General features: G+C 41.5%; 1 protein-coding gene across 4 annotated transcripts in view; it reads right to left on the reverse strand.

Annotated features, from left to right (window-relative positions):
- Nucleotides 1–17,175, reverse strand: part of sharpin (SHANK associated RH domain interactor) — a 52,800-nt gene that overhangs the window by 22,747 nt on the left and 12,878 nt on the right. For 2 of the 4 annotated variants that reach the window (XM_016998346.2, XM_062979837.1), the window contains 5 exons: nt 15,659–15,800; nt 15,468–15,558; nt 13,618–13,894; nt 13,383–13,534; nt 10,035–10,208 (listed from right to left, as the gene is read on the reverse strand). In XM_016998346.2, coding sequence (XP_016853835.2) covers nt 10,035–10,208; nt 13,383–13,534; nt 13,618–13,894; nt 15,468–15,558; nt 15,659–15,800 — 836 coding nt within the window. The remainder of the gene's footprint in view (nt 1–10,034; nt 10,209–13,382; nt 13,535–13,617; nt 13,895–15,467; nt 15,559–15,658; nt 15,801–17,175) is intronic. The other 2 variants (XM_008122991.3, XM_008122990.3) reach the window with 2 other exon arrangements.

Genomic DNA, 17,175 nt, shown 5'->3' on the forward strand with positions numbered 1-17,175 from the left:
GGAAGCAGCCCTCTCTCAGACTCAGCTTAGGGTCCCAGAATAACTATTGTTATTAATATTATTATTAATATTAACACCCATTGGCACACATCAGCTGTCATGGGGAGGCACTCCCCTCTAGACTCAGCTTAGGGTCCCAGAATAACTATCGTTGTGAATATTAATATTAATATTAACACCCATTGGAACACATCAGATGTCATGGGGAAGCAGCCCTCTCTCAGACTCAGCTTAGGGTCTTGGAATAAGTATCGTTATTAATATTAATATTATTAATAACACCCATTGGCATACATCAACTGTCATGGGGAAGCAGACCTCTCTCAGACCCAGCTTAGGGTCTCGGAATTATTGTTATTAATATTAATATCATTATTAAAACCCATTGGCACACATCAGCTGCCATGGAGAAGCAGCCCTCTCTCAGACTCAGCTTAGGGTCCCAGACTAACTATTGTTATTAATGTTAATATTATTATTAACACCCATTGGCACACATCAGCTGTCATGGGGAAGCAGACCTCTCTCAGACTCAGTTTAGGGTCTCGGAATAACTATTGTTATTAATATTAATATTATTATTAACACCCATTGGTACACATCAGGTATCATGGGGAAGCAGCCCTCTCTCTGACTCAGCTTAGGGTCTCGGAATAACTATTGTTATTAATATTAATATTATTATTAACACCCATTGGTACGCATCAGCTATCATGGGGAAGCAGCCCTCTCTCAGACTCAGCTTAGGGTCTCGGAATAACTATTGTTATTAATATTAATATTATTATTAACACCCATTGGTACACATCAGCTATCATGGGGAAGCAGCCCTCTCTCTGACTCAGCTTAGGGTCTCGGAATAACTATTGTTATTAATATTAATATTATTATTAACACCCATTGGTACACATCAGCTATCATGGGGAAGCAGCCCTCTCTCTGACTCAGCTTAAGTCCCAAAATAACTATTGTTATTAATATTAATATTATTATTAACACCCATTGGTACACATCTGCTGTCATGGGGAAGCAGCCCTCTCTCAGACTCAGCTTACGGTCTTGGAATAACTATTGTTGTTGTTATTATTATTATTATTATTATTATTATTAACACCCATTGGCACACATCAGCTATCATGGGGAAGCAGCCCTCTCTCAGACTCAGCTTAGGGTCTCGGAATAACTATTGTTATTAATATTAAAATTATTATTAACACCCATTGGTACGCATCAGCTATCATGGGGAAGCAGCCCTCTCTCTGACTCAGCTTAAGTCCCAAAATAACTATTGTTATTAATATTAATATTATTATTAACACCCATTGGTACACATCAGCTGTCATGGGGAAGCAGCCCTCTCTCAGACTCAGCTTACGGTCTTGGAATAACTATTGTTGTTATTATTATTATTATTATTATTATTATTATTATTATTATTATTACCCATTGGCACACATCGGCTGTCATGGGGAAGCAGCCTTCTCTCAGACTCAGCTTAGGTCCCAAAATAACTATTGTTATTAATATTAATATTAATGCCTATTGGTACACATCAGCTATCATAGGGAGGCAGCCCTCTCTCAGACTCAGCTTAGGGTCCCAGAGTAACTATTGTTATTAATATTAATATTATTAACACCCATTGGTACACATCAGCTGTCATGAGAAAGCATCCCTCTGTCAGTATCTTGTTTATTGTTACAGGGCCGAATCAAAAGGAAAATAAAACCAAGCACGATGATTCTGCGGCTTTCATTTTCGTGTCGCCTCTCGTTTCCTACGAAAATGTCATCATTCGTTTTGTGTAGACAAACAGTAGAAATGAAACGAATGCACGAAGGAAACAATTCACGCGCATCCCTAGTAGACACATACACTCTAACTACATTGGGTACACAAAGGGGAATTACATGTTGCTCAACATTCACACACATGTACACATCCACTCCTCATCATGCATACATTACCATCTCTTCTTCCATCCCTTGGAGAAGAGCGGCGTGTGGACCAGACAATTTTTGGATTGTAAAGTGCCTCTTATATAGCAATATTTCTTGCTAATGTTCCGATTGTCTTTGTAAATGACCGACAAGTGTTTTCCAGCCAAAACATGCTGACTCCCATCAGTTCCTGGACAGATGTTGACTTTACTTCCTTAAGTGATAATTGTTTTTCCTTCTTAAGGAGCATCGTGTTTGCTTCCTTCTTAACATAAGGAACCTTGTAAACACTTCCTTACTTAAAAGAGCCCATTGTCTTTGGTAAACACATTGTTGTTCACCGAGAATTCAACAGTTAATCATTTGTCTCTGGTCATCAACAGTTAAGCAACTTTTAATTATAGTTCATGAATTCTTCGCCTCCTTCTTGTAGTTTTCCAGGCTTCAGTCTTAGGATGGCATCTCCAGATTATAGAGACCCCAACTTTACACCTTTTGTGTCAGGGTGGACTTAAAAATAATAATAATCAGCACCTTACCACCCTGATTTATTGGTGATCCAGGCCTTTCACCAATACATCCTCAGTCAGACCACTTGCCCGTCCAGACAAGCAGCACCGACAAACGACACTACAGTCGTTAATCAGCTGAACACAGCGGTTCTTAGACTTTATTCTATATATATACAAATTATTTACATGTTACAGAGTCCATCGCTCATAGGAGGCATGCTCTCTCCTTGCCGATCAGCGAAGCTCACACACTGCCAATAGCAGCACATTCCACAGCAGAATGACAAACGCACTCTCAGCCCAGAAGTCACGGCATATTGGCTCTTGCAGGCTATCACTCAAACCTGGCCTGCTGTTAACACTCAAGTTGCTGGAAAACATGTTTTTTACAGTTGCAAACAGTAAAAAACACTTGATTCAGCATTTCACCCTTACACCAAAAATATGTCCCATAACCACTGTCAGAGCGCACGGTTTGGATAAACACACATGCATCAGAAGATCAATGAAGAATCACTAGCACCAATAAAGAGGCTTAAGCCTGTTTGGCTTTCTATAAAAGATTTACTAACAAATGGAAAACTCTCAAGATGACATATACATACAGAGTGCAAATAGGCAGAGAGCAGAGGGCAGAGAGAAGAACAGATAACACAGCAAGCTATTTATAACCACCCCTGCTGTCTGATGCAATACACAGTTAACTCTTTACACACTCGCATAGTGGACAGCAGACAGTGCATGATGCAATCTCCAGCTCACATTGCAACACTCTAACTCAATTACATTTAAACAACTCTATATACAATCATTCCCACTTCAACAAAATACACCAACATTTCATTCAATTCCATTCAAACCACACATCATATTTATCCATGACAGGAAGAAGAAAGGAAGGAAACACGAATGGGACGGAGAGGTGATGTCTGTCAGGACAAAAATGAAGGGCTTCTTCACCCAGCATCTGAGTCAGGGGCAAGCAGACAGCAGCAGCCTGAGCAGCCTGACTCTGAGGAATCTACCTTTGCAGAGCAAGATCCGGAGCCTCAGGGAAGTAGGGACACAGAGTTAGGGCAGGGTCAGCAGCTCCAGAAAGCAGACCAAGAGATAAGTATTCAAGCTATTAAGACTACAATTAAGGACTGATACCATTCAGCTGAGGAGATCCAATTGTTTGGCTCAGAGGCTTGGGAAAGTGGCATAAATAGCTGCAGGCTAAAGTTGGTCATTGCTGGAAGCAACGTTGTAGAACGGCTATAGCCCAAATCTCTGTCAGTGAGCTTTGGATGGAATTTTGGATTTGGTGACTCAACTATGACTTGCATTGGTGAGATTGCTTGGCTTTGACCTTTGGAAAGAACTCCATTGTGTGTGTGTGTGTATATGTATATATATATATATATGTATATAGAGTAGAGACTCACTTATCCAAGCTAAACGGGCCGGCAGAAGCTTGGATAAGCAAATATCTTGGATAATAAGGAAAGATTAAGGAAAAGCCTATTAAACATCAAATTAGGTTATGATTTCACAAATTAAGCACCAAAACTTCATGTTATAAAACAAATTTGACAGAAAAAGTAGTTCAATACGCAGTAATGCTACGTAGTAATTACTGTATTTACGAATTTAGCACCAAAATATCACGATATATTGAAAACATTGACGACAAAAATGGCTTGGATTATCCAGAGGCTTGGATAAGTGAGACTTGGATAAGTGAGACTCTACTGTATATATATGTGTGTGTGTGTGTGTGTATATATATGTCTTTTCCCCCTTTATTTATTCATAAACCTAAACCTACACACGAGTTCCAAAAGATTTTGTCAAGGCAAACCTCTCTAGGGGTTTGGAACCATCATCTTCTTTGGATGGGCATTGCCTCTGGCCTTTGGGGTTTCCTGACAAACCAAATTTAGGCTTGGTAAATGATTAGATTAATCCTCCCAGGAGTACTTGGGGCTGGGCTGGGGCCGAGATCCAGCTAAGATATGTAAAAAATATGTTATGCACTTAACAGTTATTATTAGAGCAGGGAGGTCGATTTTTCTGGATGGAGCCAAGATTAGGCTGTGATTCCAATACCTCAAGATTGACCTTATTTATTTATTTATTTGCAGCCTTTATATTCCGCCCTTCTTTCTCACCCCGAAGGGGACTCAGGGCTGATCACATTACACATATAGGCAAACATTCAATGCCTTAACATAGAAAAAAGACAAGACAAACATAGGCTCCGAGCCGGGCCTCAAACTCATGACCTCCTGGTCAGAGTGATTCATTGCAGCTGGTTACATCTGGCTTGCTCTCCAGCCTGCGCCACAGCCCGAGCCCGACCTTTCTCTCACCTTTAACCTTCTCAGCCTCAAGGTAAATATGAGGCTCTTTCTCTCTTCCGAGTCTGTTGGGACTGTCTCTTTCCTTTTATTCCTTTCTAACTTCGTCACTGCTGCAAAACTTTACATAATCAAACTGCCATCTCCAATAGGTTACCTTTGTTTCTACAAATGAGCCCCTGCTGCACAGCGGACAAGTGCAAGACGTACGAGACCCAAAGTTATAAAACATAATAACTTATATTAGTGCTTATGTGACTTTGGATTACGTGGTTATCCTGGGAAACAACACATTCTTCTGGTGGACTCCTTGCTGAGAAACTGATTGGCTGCAACCCCGAAGACTCATCAAAGACTTTGTTTACCATGTGATTGACTTTCCGGTTTCCCGAGCCTCATTCATACGAAATACCCATTATTTTGAGCCTGGACAATGGGGCCCCCACCCTCAGAGGCAGGCACAACAAACCTTTAATTTTGAACCCCACCAACCCCACCCATTCTCTCTTCCTCTCAGCCTAAGTCTGTGAAGGCGGATCCTAGGAGGCACGTCTCCTGACCAGCCTGGGGAAGGAGTGGGAGGGTTGAATAGCTGCCAAACTTCATAAAATCTGAACTTTTCTGTACGAGTTCTGTCAGAGGGGTTCATGGATCCTTCCTTCCTCACTTAGTTTCTCCATACCTTACAACCTCTGAGGATGCCTGCCATAGATGTGGGTGAAATGTCAGGAGAGAATACTTCCAGAACATGGCCAGACAGCCCGGAAAACATACATCAACCCAAACTTGTTGTTGTTGTTGTTGTTAATGCAAGTCTTTCTGTATGCTAGACAGAGAGCTGGGAGGACAGGAAACTCTCACCAAAGAAAGCATTTAATCAAACAAGGGAGACACATTCTGCAATTTGTGCCAGGACATCAAATATACAAACAGGTTTCGCCAACATTCACCATCTTCCAAGGGCAGCGGAAACTTCCATCACAGTAAAATCACAGTGTTTTGGACACAGAGGGCAAGGCCACACGCTGACCTCCCCCAACCATCATGGGGAATATCAGGGGCCTCACAATGGGTGCCAAAAACGCCCCATTCTGGAGTGAGACCGGCCTGCCGAGTGCAAATGGGATCTGGGGAGGGACGGGCGGCCATCTCTCTCGCAAAGTGCTTTTGGGGCAGAAGTGGGGCAGGCCTTCGCTCCAGGAAGGGGGCTCATGGCTTATTTGGCCGACTCCAATGCAGCTGCAGTCGTGCAGTTTCAAGGCACAGAGAGGCCGGTCAAGCAGCCCCAGGCTCTTTGGGTGGCTTTGTCCCCGTGAGTCCAGGACCGGAAACCAGAGCAAAGCCATCAGCAGTGAGGGCTCTCATCAGGCCGCAACAGCATGGCTTCAACTAGGAGCCAGGGCACATAGGAGTAGAAAAGAGACCCGAGTGCCACTCAAGTAAGGCACCGTGGAGCCAGACCGCTTTGCTAGCTCCTGTGTTGAATGGGGCCCCTAGTAAGGCACCTCAGGACAAAATGCACCCCATGGACCACTGTCCTGGAGAGAGCAAAGCCCCAAAGGAGGGAGCAGAGGTCAGGGGGTGGGTGAGCGAAACCACCTGGGCTTTCATATGCCAGGCTCCATCTTCACAGCACATCCTGCCTCGATGGGCCACTCTCTTCCCCCGATCTTCCCAAACCCTTCTGCCAAATGGTGAAGGACCACGGGAGGGGTCCAAGCTATGACCCACCCCAGAAGGACAAGGCCTGGCCCCATCCAACAGGAAGACTCTTCCAACAGGGAGGCTTTGCTCTGCTTCGAAGTCAGATGAGCGAGAGAGTGGACCGAGGACTGAGTGCTAGCCCAGACCCCCACTTCCTTGCCCTCCAGAGAGGAGATCCCTGAGACTTTTGCTCCACTCCATGCTGCTCCCACTTCTCCCTCCCTGCCTCTTTCGAAGGCGGGCTCAGCCACAGAGGTCAACAGGGGATGGAACCGTCAACGTTCCGCTGCTTCTGGAGGTCAAAGGAGGAAGAAGGCCTGCCCACCCCTTGGGGCTCAGTCTCTCTCCCCCAAGGGTTGGGGTCTGAGGCAGGGGCGGGGGGCCGCAGGCGGAGAGGGGCCCCAGCCCTGCGCTTGGCGGCTACGAGGAGGAGAACTCCGAGGAGAGGTGGATGAAGTCCTCCAGGGAGGGAGGGAGGTGGGCCCGGGGCCCGGCGGGACCGTCTTCTCTCCTTCCCTTTTCCTGCCAAAAGAGAAGAAAGAAAGAAGAGAAGAGAGTCATCGCCTGCCGGGTGGGAGTGGGGCGCTGGGGGGCTCCTTCCTCATCCAGGGCTCCATTGGCGGACTGTCTTCTTGCCCTTATCTGCTCATTACTCTCCTCCTTTATCTACCCCGAATTCGCCTCTTATACTACAGCACTTTATCTACCTCATCAGGTTTTATTCATACACTCCTCGTACCACTGCTGCGGTATTCATTCTACTTGGCGGTTTTATTTGCCATTACATTATTGTTTAAAATGTTGGTTTAATTTGTGTTAAATGTCAATGATGTTTTCATTTATTCCTTTAGCCGGCCATAGTCTCCTTTGTTTATGCCTTCCCCAGCACTTTAATGGGATAATGGTTTTGTATCGTCCTCCCCCCGACTGTATCTGATACTACTAGCACTTTTATGGCCCAGTTCGTTTTAGGAGCAAACCCAGGATTTTATCAAGCATGTTTGTTTTATATGATTTTATTTGTTTCATGACTTGCTTTATTGTTGATTGGTTTGTTTTTATTGTTGTGTTTTATTATTGTCTGTTTTGCCTGGGCTTGGCCCCATGTAAGCCGCCCCGAGTCCCCTTGGGGAGATGAGGCAGGGTATACAAATAAAATTATTATTATTATTATTATTATTATTATTATTATTATTATTATTATTATTGTATTTTATCTTGTTCAATGTGGAAATTTGGGCTTGGCCCCCATGTGAGCCGCCCCAAGTCCCTGCAGGGAGATGGAGGCGGCTTACAAAAATAAAGTTATGATTATATTATTATTATTATTATTATTATTGACCGCCTGCCCTCTGGCAGCCTCCCTCCCAGGTGAGCAAAACAGGAAGGCCTCCCAGAAGGCTTCACAGACCCCCCGGGAGAAACGCACAACATTTCAAATTGCTTTTCCAGGGAACCACTAGACATATATATATATGTGTGTGTGTGTGTGTATATATATATACACACTCACACACACACATTTGACAGGCCCCACCTCTCCTGGGCTTCAGGAAAACCTTAAAGACATGGTTATGTGTGCAAGCATTTAATGAATAAGTACAATGACTGACATGGTCTGGACTAAGATTTATGCATGAAGATCTCGGATGAATGGACTCAAACCGACACATGTTTTTAAATTTTGTATTATATTACGTGTTTTTATCCTCTATTGTTATTTTGATCTGTATAAGCTGTTGTTTTAGTGCACTGTTTTTCGACACTGAATTTTGCCAATTTATGTAAGCTGCTTTGAGTCCCCTCGGGTGAGAAAGGCGGGGTAAAAATGTTTCTCTCTCTCTCTGTTTATATATACATATATATATATATATATATACACACACACACACATATATACATCACAGAAATAATAAAAATATCACTTGTGCCAATGTATCTGGTTTGCTGTAGAGAACATTTAGATAATTAAAATTTTTAGATATGTATAATAATACTTGTGTGGAAGATATGGATGTAACAACTATAACAAACATAGTTTTTTTGTCTCCCCAATCCTCTTCCTCTTCTTTAGTGATAAAAGTAGATTTTAATATAACTCTAATTTACTAACCACAGCTCCACAACTCCCACCCCCTTTTATTTTCATCTTTTTTGTGTGCAAGTGAACAATATTATGTGTTTCTATTTTATTTTTAAAAGAATAATAATAATAATAATAATAACAATAATACTGATAAGCCTTTATTTGTACCCCATCTTATTATTATTATTATTATTATTATTATTATTATTATTATTATTATTATTTGTACTTGTGTGTGAACAACATTATGTGTTTCTATTTTAATTTTATTTTTTAAAGTACAGTAGAGTCTCACTTATCCAACATAAACGGGCCGGCAGAATGTTGGATAAGCAAATATGTTGGATAATAAGGAGGGATGAAGGAAAAGCCTATTAAACATCAAATTAGGTTATGATTTTACAAATTAAGCACCCAAACATCATGTTATACAACAAATTTGACAGAAAAAGTAGTTCAATACGCAGTAATGCTATGTAGTAATTACTGTATTTATGAATTTGGCACCAAAATATCACGATGTATTGAAAACATTGACTACAAAAATGTGTTGGATAGCGAATGTTGGATAAGCGAGACTCTACTGTATAATAATAATAATAATAAGCCTTTATTTGTACCCCATCTTATTATTATTATTATTATATTGTATGACACAGCAAATAAGATAGATATGCTGGATTTCGTATCACAAAATCACAAGTCGAACACTTCCCAAGTGTCTAGGACTGTGTGATTTATTATTATTATTATTATTATTATTATTATTATTATTATTATTATTTTATTATGACACAGCAAACAAGATAGATATGCTGGATTTCATATCACAAAATCACAAGTCGAACACTTCCCAAGCGTTTAGGACTGTGTGATGTATTATTATTATTATTATTATTATTATTATTATTATTATTATTATTATGACACAGCAAACAAGATAGATATGCTAGATTTCGTATCACAAAATCACAAGTCGGACACTTCCCAAGTGTCTAGGACTGTGTGATGTATTATTATTATTATTATTATTATTATTATTATTATTATTATTTTATTATGACACAGCAAATAAGATAGATATGCTGGATTTCGTATCACAAAACCACAAGTCGAACACTTCCCAAGCGTCTAGGACTGTGTGATTTATTATTATTATTATTATTATTATTATTATTTTATTATGACACAGCAAACAAGATAGATATGCTGGATTTCATATCACAAAACCACAAGTCGAACTCTTCCCAAGTGTCTAGGACTGTGTGATGTATTTTCGGATGATGCGCGCAGATCCAAGTAGGGTGGCCTTTTGCAGTTGGCAGATCGTGATTTTGTCAATCACTATTATTATTATTATTATTATTATTATTATTATTATTATTATTATGTTTATTGATACGTTTCTCTCCCCAAGGTGGGTATGTGGGAGGCTGGGCTCCCCGCTCACCTTCTGGTACTGCAGGATGCCCTCCTTCTCCTGCTGGATCCGCCAGAGCTCCGTCTCGTCCGGCTGGTAGCTCCCAGGGACCACGTAGTTGGCGGGACGGTCGGTGCTGCACATCTCGCATCCGGGGCGGGTGGGCTTGTTGATGAAGGTGCAGGTGGGGCAGGGCCAGCCGGCCTGCAGAGAAGGAGGAAGAAAGGAGGGAGGAGAGGATTGGTTTGCTCTCTGACCCAAATGGCCCCACAGAACTCCCTCCCTCCCACCCCATCACCCTCAGCATTATGCATCAGTGTTACTTCCACCACACTTTCCCTCCAGAACCATAAACTCAAGCACATGGAATATAATTAAAGTATACAAAAGCTCAACATTAAAACAACTACAGTAGAGTCTCACTTATCCAAGCTAAACGGGCCGGCAGAAGCTTGGATAAGCAAATAACTTGGATAATAAGGAGGGATTAAGGAAAAGCCTATTAAACATCAAATTAGGTTATGATTTTACAAATGAGGCACCAAAACATCATGTTAGACAACAAATTTCACAGAAAAAGTAGTTCAATACGCAGTAATGTTATGTCCTAATTACTGTATTTACGAATTTAGCACCAAAGTATCATGATATATTGAAAACATTGACTACAAAAATGGCTTGGATAATCCAGAGGCTTGGATAAGTGAGAGACTACTGTACCAACAACCTGAAAAACTACCTTCTGTTTACAGTCCAGACAAGGGCAAACATTGGCCCTCCAGGGGCAACATAAAAAATACAAAAATTGCAGAAACAATAACATAGAACAGTAACAGCCGACATGAATATCTCACTTCATGAAACCCCTTGGTTAAAATCAATAAAATACAGCAATCGCTGCAGATATAAAACAACAATAGTCAATCTAATAGTGTAAAGTGCTTGGTGACATCTATGGGTCCTCACATCTTTATTGAAGGCATCTAAATATTCTAAATACTCAAAATCAAAAATTTCCCATGTTCTTTATTCACAACTTTCTTCCTGTGACGAGGCATTAAAAGTTAATACCAATACATTCTAATTTGCCAGAAGGGCTCTGCTGTTGTGACTCAGCCTCAGCAGCAGGAAACATTCCCATGGGAAATAATGAGCTTGATCTGTCTCAGGTTCATGTTCAGGTGCAAGATAATGATAAGGAGCTGTTTGGCCTTTATGGTCAGGCTGAGTCTGAAGCCCCGTTGCTCTCTCGGGCTGATCGTTTGCAGTGGAAAGGAATGCCTCGGTGAAGCCTGAGATTAGCTGGGAAACGGGAGGCCACTGAAGGGAAAAGAAATGCATTTTTGGGTTGCTTTTAAAAACAGTGTGTTGGGGGGCAAATCTCTGTCAAAGCAAATCCTCGCTTCATCAGGGTGGATGGTCTATGTCTTCATGCTACTCTTGCTTTGGGAATTCTCCTGTTTGTGAATCCTTGTAACCTTGTAACTATTGTATCTTTGGGAATGGACTATTGCTTCTTGTCTATGGATTATTGGATTTATTGACTCTATTTTTGACAGCTACTTTTGGAACTATTTTTCTGCCTGCTTTGATACTATATATCAGGGGTCCCCAAACTAAGGCCCGGGGGCCAGATGTGGCCCTCCAAGGTCATTTACCTGGCCCCGCCCTCATTTTTATATATATATATATATATATATATATATATATATATATATTATACATAAGATATTGATAATAATACAGTAGAGTCTGACTTATCCAACATAAACGGGCCAGAAGAAGGTTGGATAAGCGAATATGTTGGATAATAAGGAGGGATTAAGGAAAAGTCTATTAAGCATCAAATTAAGTTATGATTTTACAAATTAAGCACCCAAACATCATGTTATACAACAAATTTGACAGAAAAAGTAGTTCAATACGCAGTAATGCTATGTAGTAATTACTGTGTTTACGAATTTAGCACCAAAATATCACGATATATTGAAAACATTGACTACAAAAATGCGTTGGATAATCCAGAACGTTGGATAAGCGAGTGTTGGATAAGTGAGACTCTACTGTATTATCATTTTATACAATATAATACTAATAATAATACCATATAATAATATTAATTATATGTTATATATTACATATAATATTACAGTATAGTGGTATAGTTCAATATAGTAATATATAATGCTAATATTGTGCTATGCTAATAATATAATATATTGTATGTACATACAGCTGCTCTAAGTTCCCTTTGGGGTGAGAAGGGTGGGATATAAATGTAGTAACTAAATGTAGTAAATGAATAAATTAATAATTTTGGACTTAGGCTCGCCCAAAGTCTGAAATGACTTGAAGACACACAAGAACAACAATCCTAATTAACCTGAGTATCTCATTGGCCAGAAGCAGGCCCACACTTCCTACTGAAATCCTGATAGGTTTATGTTGATTAAAATTATTTTCATTAATATTGTATTGTTCTTTCATTGTTATTGTTGTTGTTTTGCACTACAAATAAGATATGTGCAGTGTGCATAGGAATTTGTTCGTCCCCCCCCCCCCCAAAAATGATAATTCGGCCCCTCAATAGTCTGAAGGATTGTGGACCGGCCCTCTGCTTTAAAAGTTTGAGGACCCCTGCTATATATATTCTGCTTTTGCTCAATCTATATATATAAAAGAGTGATGGCATCACGGCAGCGGACAAACACCCCACAACCTCGAAAATTGACATCACAACCCCTCATCCATGCCTCTAGGTTGATACAACAAAAAGAAAAGAAAAATAAATTCCTAATTACAGGGAGAGGAATAATTGTTTCCAATTGCTGCCAGTTAGAAGGCTAAGCTCCGCCCACTTGGTCTCCTAGCAACCCACTCAGCCCAGTGTTAATAAAATGATAAAAAATAAATACAAATAATACAATAAAAAATTATGAAAAACACTAAAATAATTAATACAATAAAATACTATAACAAAATGACTAAAAATAATACAACAAAATAATAAAATATAATAAATAAAAAAGATAAGTGACAATAAAATTAATTTAAAAAAATACAAATAACGTCAAATAAAAATTCCACAACAAGTTTTAACCGATACCACCACCACTTTGCCACAGCAACGCGTGGCCGGGCACAGCTAGTAAAATTACAAAAGGCTATCTACTGTGTGCGGCCTGGTGTCTACAGCAAGGTGAACTATTCTGAGGTGCGACATCTGCAAGCCATCACACACAGCATAGGAGGAGGATGCTCTGTCCCTTTCCCAAAGCAGAGAGATCCACAGCAGGAACCCCAAAGGAAAGAAGCTTATGGGGGTTGCGCTGGGGACAGGAAGGAGACGGGGGGTCCCTGAGAAGGCGGCATTCCTACCTGCACAGGAGGAGGAGGAGGAGGAGGGGGGGCAGGCGCTGCGGCCGGAGGGGCCCGGCTGTGTCCAGGAAGGAGGCTGCCCAGCTGCAGAGAGCCCAGGAACTGGCTGATCTCCCCAATGTCCATCTTCCTGTTCCCGTCTTTCGAACCTGCTGGCAGCGGAGACACAAGGTGTGACCTCCATCCAAGAAGACTCTGGAGATCAAGCCTTTCCGGGAGCCGCCCTCCCGCTCACCTTTCTTTGGCTGGGGGTTGGGCAGCGTGCTGTACTTGCGCCGGGCGTCCGAGGGGTCGGCGGGCGGGGAGGGGGCCGGCTGCAGGACCACCCAGTCCTTGTCCTCCTTGAAGCGCTGCTCCGAGAGGTTGGCCCCCTTGGCCGAGAGCAGATAGAGGAAGGCCGTGTCTCCGTCCCGCCGGATCCCGTAGGAGCTGAGCGTCCGGTCGTCCACGCAGAGGCACTGGCCGATGACCCAGCGCTGGACACTGGGGTGGAAGCCGTAATCCTGGAAGACCTGCACGAGAGGGAGGAAGACAGGCAGAGAGCTGTGCCACGGGGAACTGCAGCTAGAATAGTTTATGCCAGAATCTGGAGACAATCAGAAACATCAAAGAAAGGAGATTGGTTGCACAAAGTATTTGAGATCATGAATATGGATAGGCTTACATATTGACTGATGCCTAATCAGGGCCTACCTAAGAAACTAATTGGGACCTTGTAAAAGATTATCTGAAACAGATGAAGACAGACCTCATTTGTTGAAAGTGTGCAATCCTAAGGAAAAGAAGAAGACAGAGGGGAAGTAGACTCAAAACAAGATCATATGGACTGAAAATGGACTATAGGACTATCAATGTAAGAAGGATGTCACATTTTTAAAAACTTTTTCTTATTTTCTTTTTTAAAAATTTTTTAATATCTTTTTATTTTTTATTTTTCCATTTTTGTTTTTTTATTTTTCCCTTTTTGCTTTCCTTTTTTCTTCCTTTCTTTTTTCTTTAATTTCCTACTTTCTACATAATCAAAATGTTCTCACTCTTTCGATGTTAATTTACTTTATTTTATAAGATAAGAAATTTAATAAAAATATTCAAGAGCTGTGCCACAGGTTCTGTCAGCGTGTCTGCTTCAAGGGAGTCTTCAAAGGGTTCTTTATCTGCTAACAAACAACTGGATTGGCAAACGCATCACATTCTTTAATCAGAACTAAGGATCTTTACAGACTCATTGTCATAGGTTGATAACCATGCCCACAAATCCTTTGTACTACTGTGGGAAAAATATCTATTCTCCAGTCATATCAAACCCCTGGATAGTAAGACTTTTATTCTGTTCTCCAGCTTTGCCCTTGATGGTCTCAGCCAAATGGTCCTTGTATATATACAAGGATGCTATGTACCATTCCAGGTGCAATGGGTTAAACCCTTGTGCTGCTGAACTGCTGACCTGAGGGTTGGCGGCTCCTGCTGTTAGCCCTAGCTTAGGCCAACCTAGTAATTTGAAGACATGCAAATGTGAGTAGATCAATAGGTACCACTTCAGAGGGAAAAGGTAAAAAGATGCTCCAAGCAGTCATGCTGGTCACACACCCAGGAGGTGTCTATGGACAACGCAGGCTCCTCGGCTTGGAAATGGAGAAGAGCACCTCCCCCAGAGCCGGAGATGAGCATTGCCTCCAGAGCCGGAAATGAAAGGAGAAGCCTTTGCCTTTGCCTGTGTATTTATGTCTCATTGTATTTCATTGTAACAAGGCACTGAATATTTGCCTGTGCCTGTATATATGCTGTAATCCACTCTGAATCCCCTCAGGGAGAAGGCAAGGGAGGAATATAAATACATTATTATTATTATTATTATTATTATTATTATTATTATCATCATCATCATCATCATCATCATCATGTAAACCTATATGACATGACTTCAAAGGAGTCATGATGGTGGAACTAGAAGGGGAAATGTGTCAAACAAAACATGTGATGCCCCTCTTCCAAAGTGCTGGGTCCTCCAGCCCACAGCCTTATACTCTTCTCTGTGCCAGATGAAGAGGCGTTCCTCTGCCCGCTCATCAAGGCCCTGGTCCCTACCTGCTGCCTGAGTGCCGCGATGGTGGTGTGGGTGTGGACGCGGGTGGAGATGCTGGCCGAGTACATGGCGTCCTCCACTTGCACCTTCATGCTGAAAGAGAAGCAGCCCAGGTTGCGGTCAACCGCTCACAAGGCAAGAAAGAGCCTCCCAACCCCCGGGGCCCCAACGACCTCCCCAACTCTGTCCAGACCTGATCTCGCTGGTGGGGTAACAGGACTCCTTCAGCACGATGCGCAGCGGGGCCTGCTGCTGGGAGAGCGCTGTGGCCGATCGCACGGCCTCCACCTCGTCACCGAGATCAATGGCCGCAGACAGACGGAGCGCCAGCTCTTCTGGGGACAGGCAAGGAAGAGTACAAGAAAGCAGTTACTTTGACTTTTAACACAAATGTCGCAGAATCATAGAGTTAGAAGGGACTGCCAGGGCCATCCAATCCAACCCCATTCTGCCATGCAGGAAGACACAATCCAAGCCCTCCCAACTGATGACCATCTAGCTTCTGCTTCAAAACCTCCTAAGCAGCATATTGTGTCAGTAAAATGTAATGGTATAGTGTGAAAGTGTGCTTAGAGTTTAAAGCTGTGTGTAATCCAGAAGTGAAGAGGTTAAATGCATAGAGTGGGACTTTGGGAAGTTTCCCCTCACTAGCCAAACGTATGTTTAGAGAAAAGAATGGAATGTTCACTCCTGAAGCATGCTCCAATGTAGTTGGACAGAGTCTGGTAGTTGTCCGATCTGTCTTGTAAATAAGCTGTAAATCAGAGGTCCCCAAACTTTTTAAGCAGAGGGCCGGTCCACAATCCTTCGGACTGTTGAAGGGCCGAATTATCATTTGAAAAAAAAAATCCAACAAATTCCTATGCACACTGCAAATGTCTTATTTGTAATGCCAAACAACAACAACAACAACAACAATGAAAGAACAATACAATATTTAAAAAATGAAAACAATTTTAACCAACATAAGCCTATCAGGATTTCAATGGGAAGTGTGGGCCTGCTTCTAGCCAATGAGATAGTCAAGTTAATTAGGATTGTTGTTGTTGTTGTGTGCCTTCAAGTCATATCAGACTTTGGGTGAGCCTAAGTCAAAAATTATTTATTTATTCATTTACTACATTTATTTACTACATTTATATCCCACCCTTCTCACCCCGAAGGGGACTCGGAGCAGCTGTATGTACATACAATATATTATTAGCATGGCACAATATTAGCATTATATATCATCATATTGAACTATACCACTATAGTGTAATATTATATGTAATATATAACATATATTTAATATTATTATATGGTATTATTAGTATTATATTGTATAACATGATATTATTATCAATATTATATGTATATACAATATATTATATTATTAAAACTGATATAAAAAATATTATATTATAAAACTGAGGGCAGGGGCCAGGTAAATGACCTTGGAGGGCCGCATCCGGCCCCCGGGCCTTAGTTTGGGGACCCCTGCTGTAAATAATGCAATAAAGTTTGAGTCGCTTTGCTAAGCTGAAAAGAAGTTGTGAAGCAAATTAATTCAGTGTGTTCTGAGCAGACAGCCAGAATCATCGTCGGAGGAGGAATTGAGACCGGTAAGGTGATACATGTCAATCAACCAACTGTCATATTGCACTGTCAAATAACTAACCATCAGGAAGTCCTTCCTAATGGTTTTTCCTGCAATTTGAATCCACTGCT

The sequence above is a fragment of the Anolis carolinensis genome, chromosome 4 (genome assembly GCF_035594765.1).
Source record: "Anolis carolinensis isolate JA03-04 chromosome 4, rAnoCar3.1.pri, whole genome shotgun sequence".
NCBI lineage: Eukaryota > Metazoa > Chordata > Lepidosauria > Squamata > Dactyloidae > Anolis > Anolis carolinensis.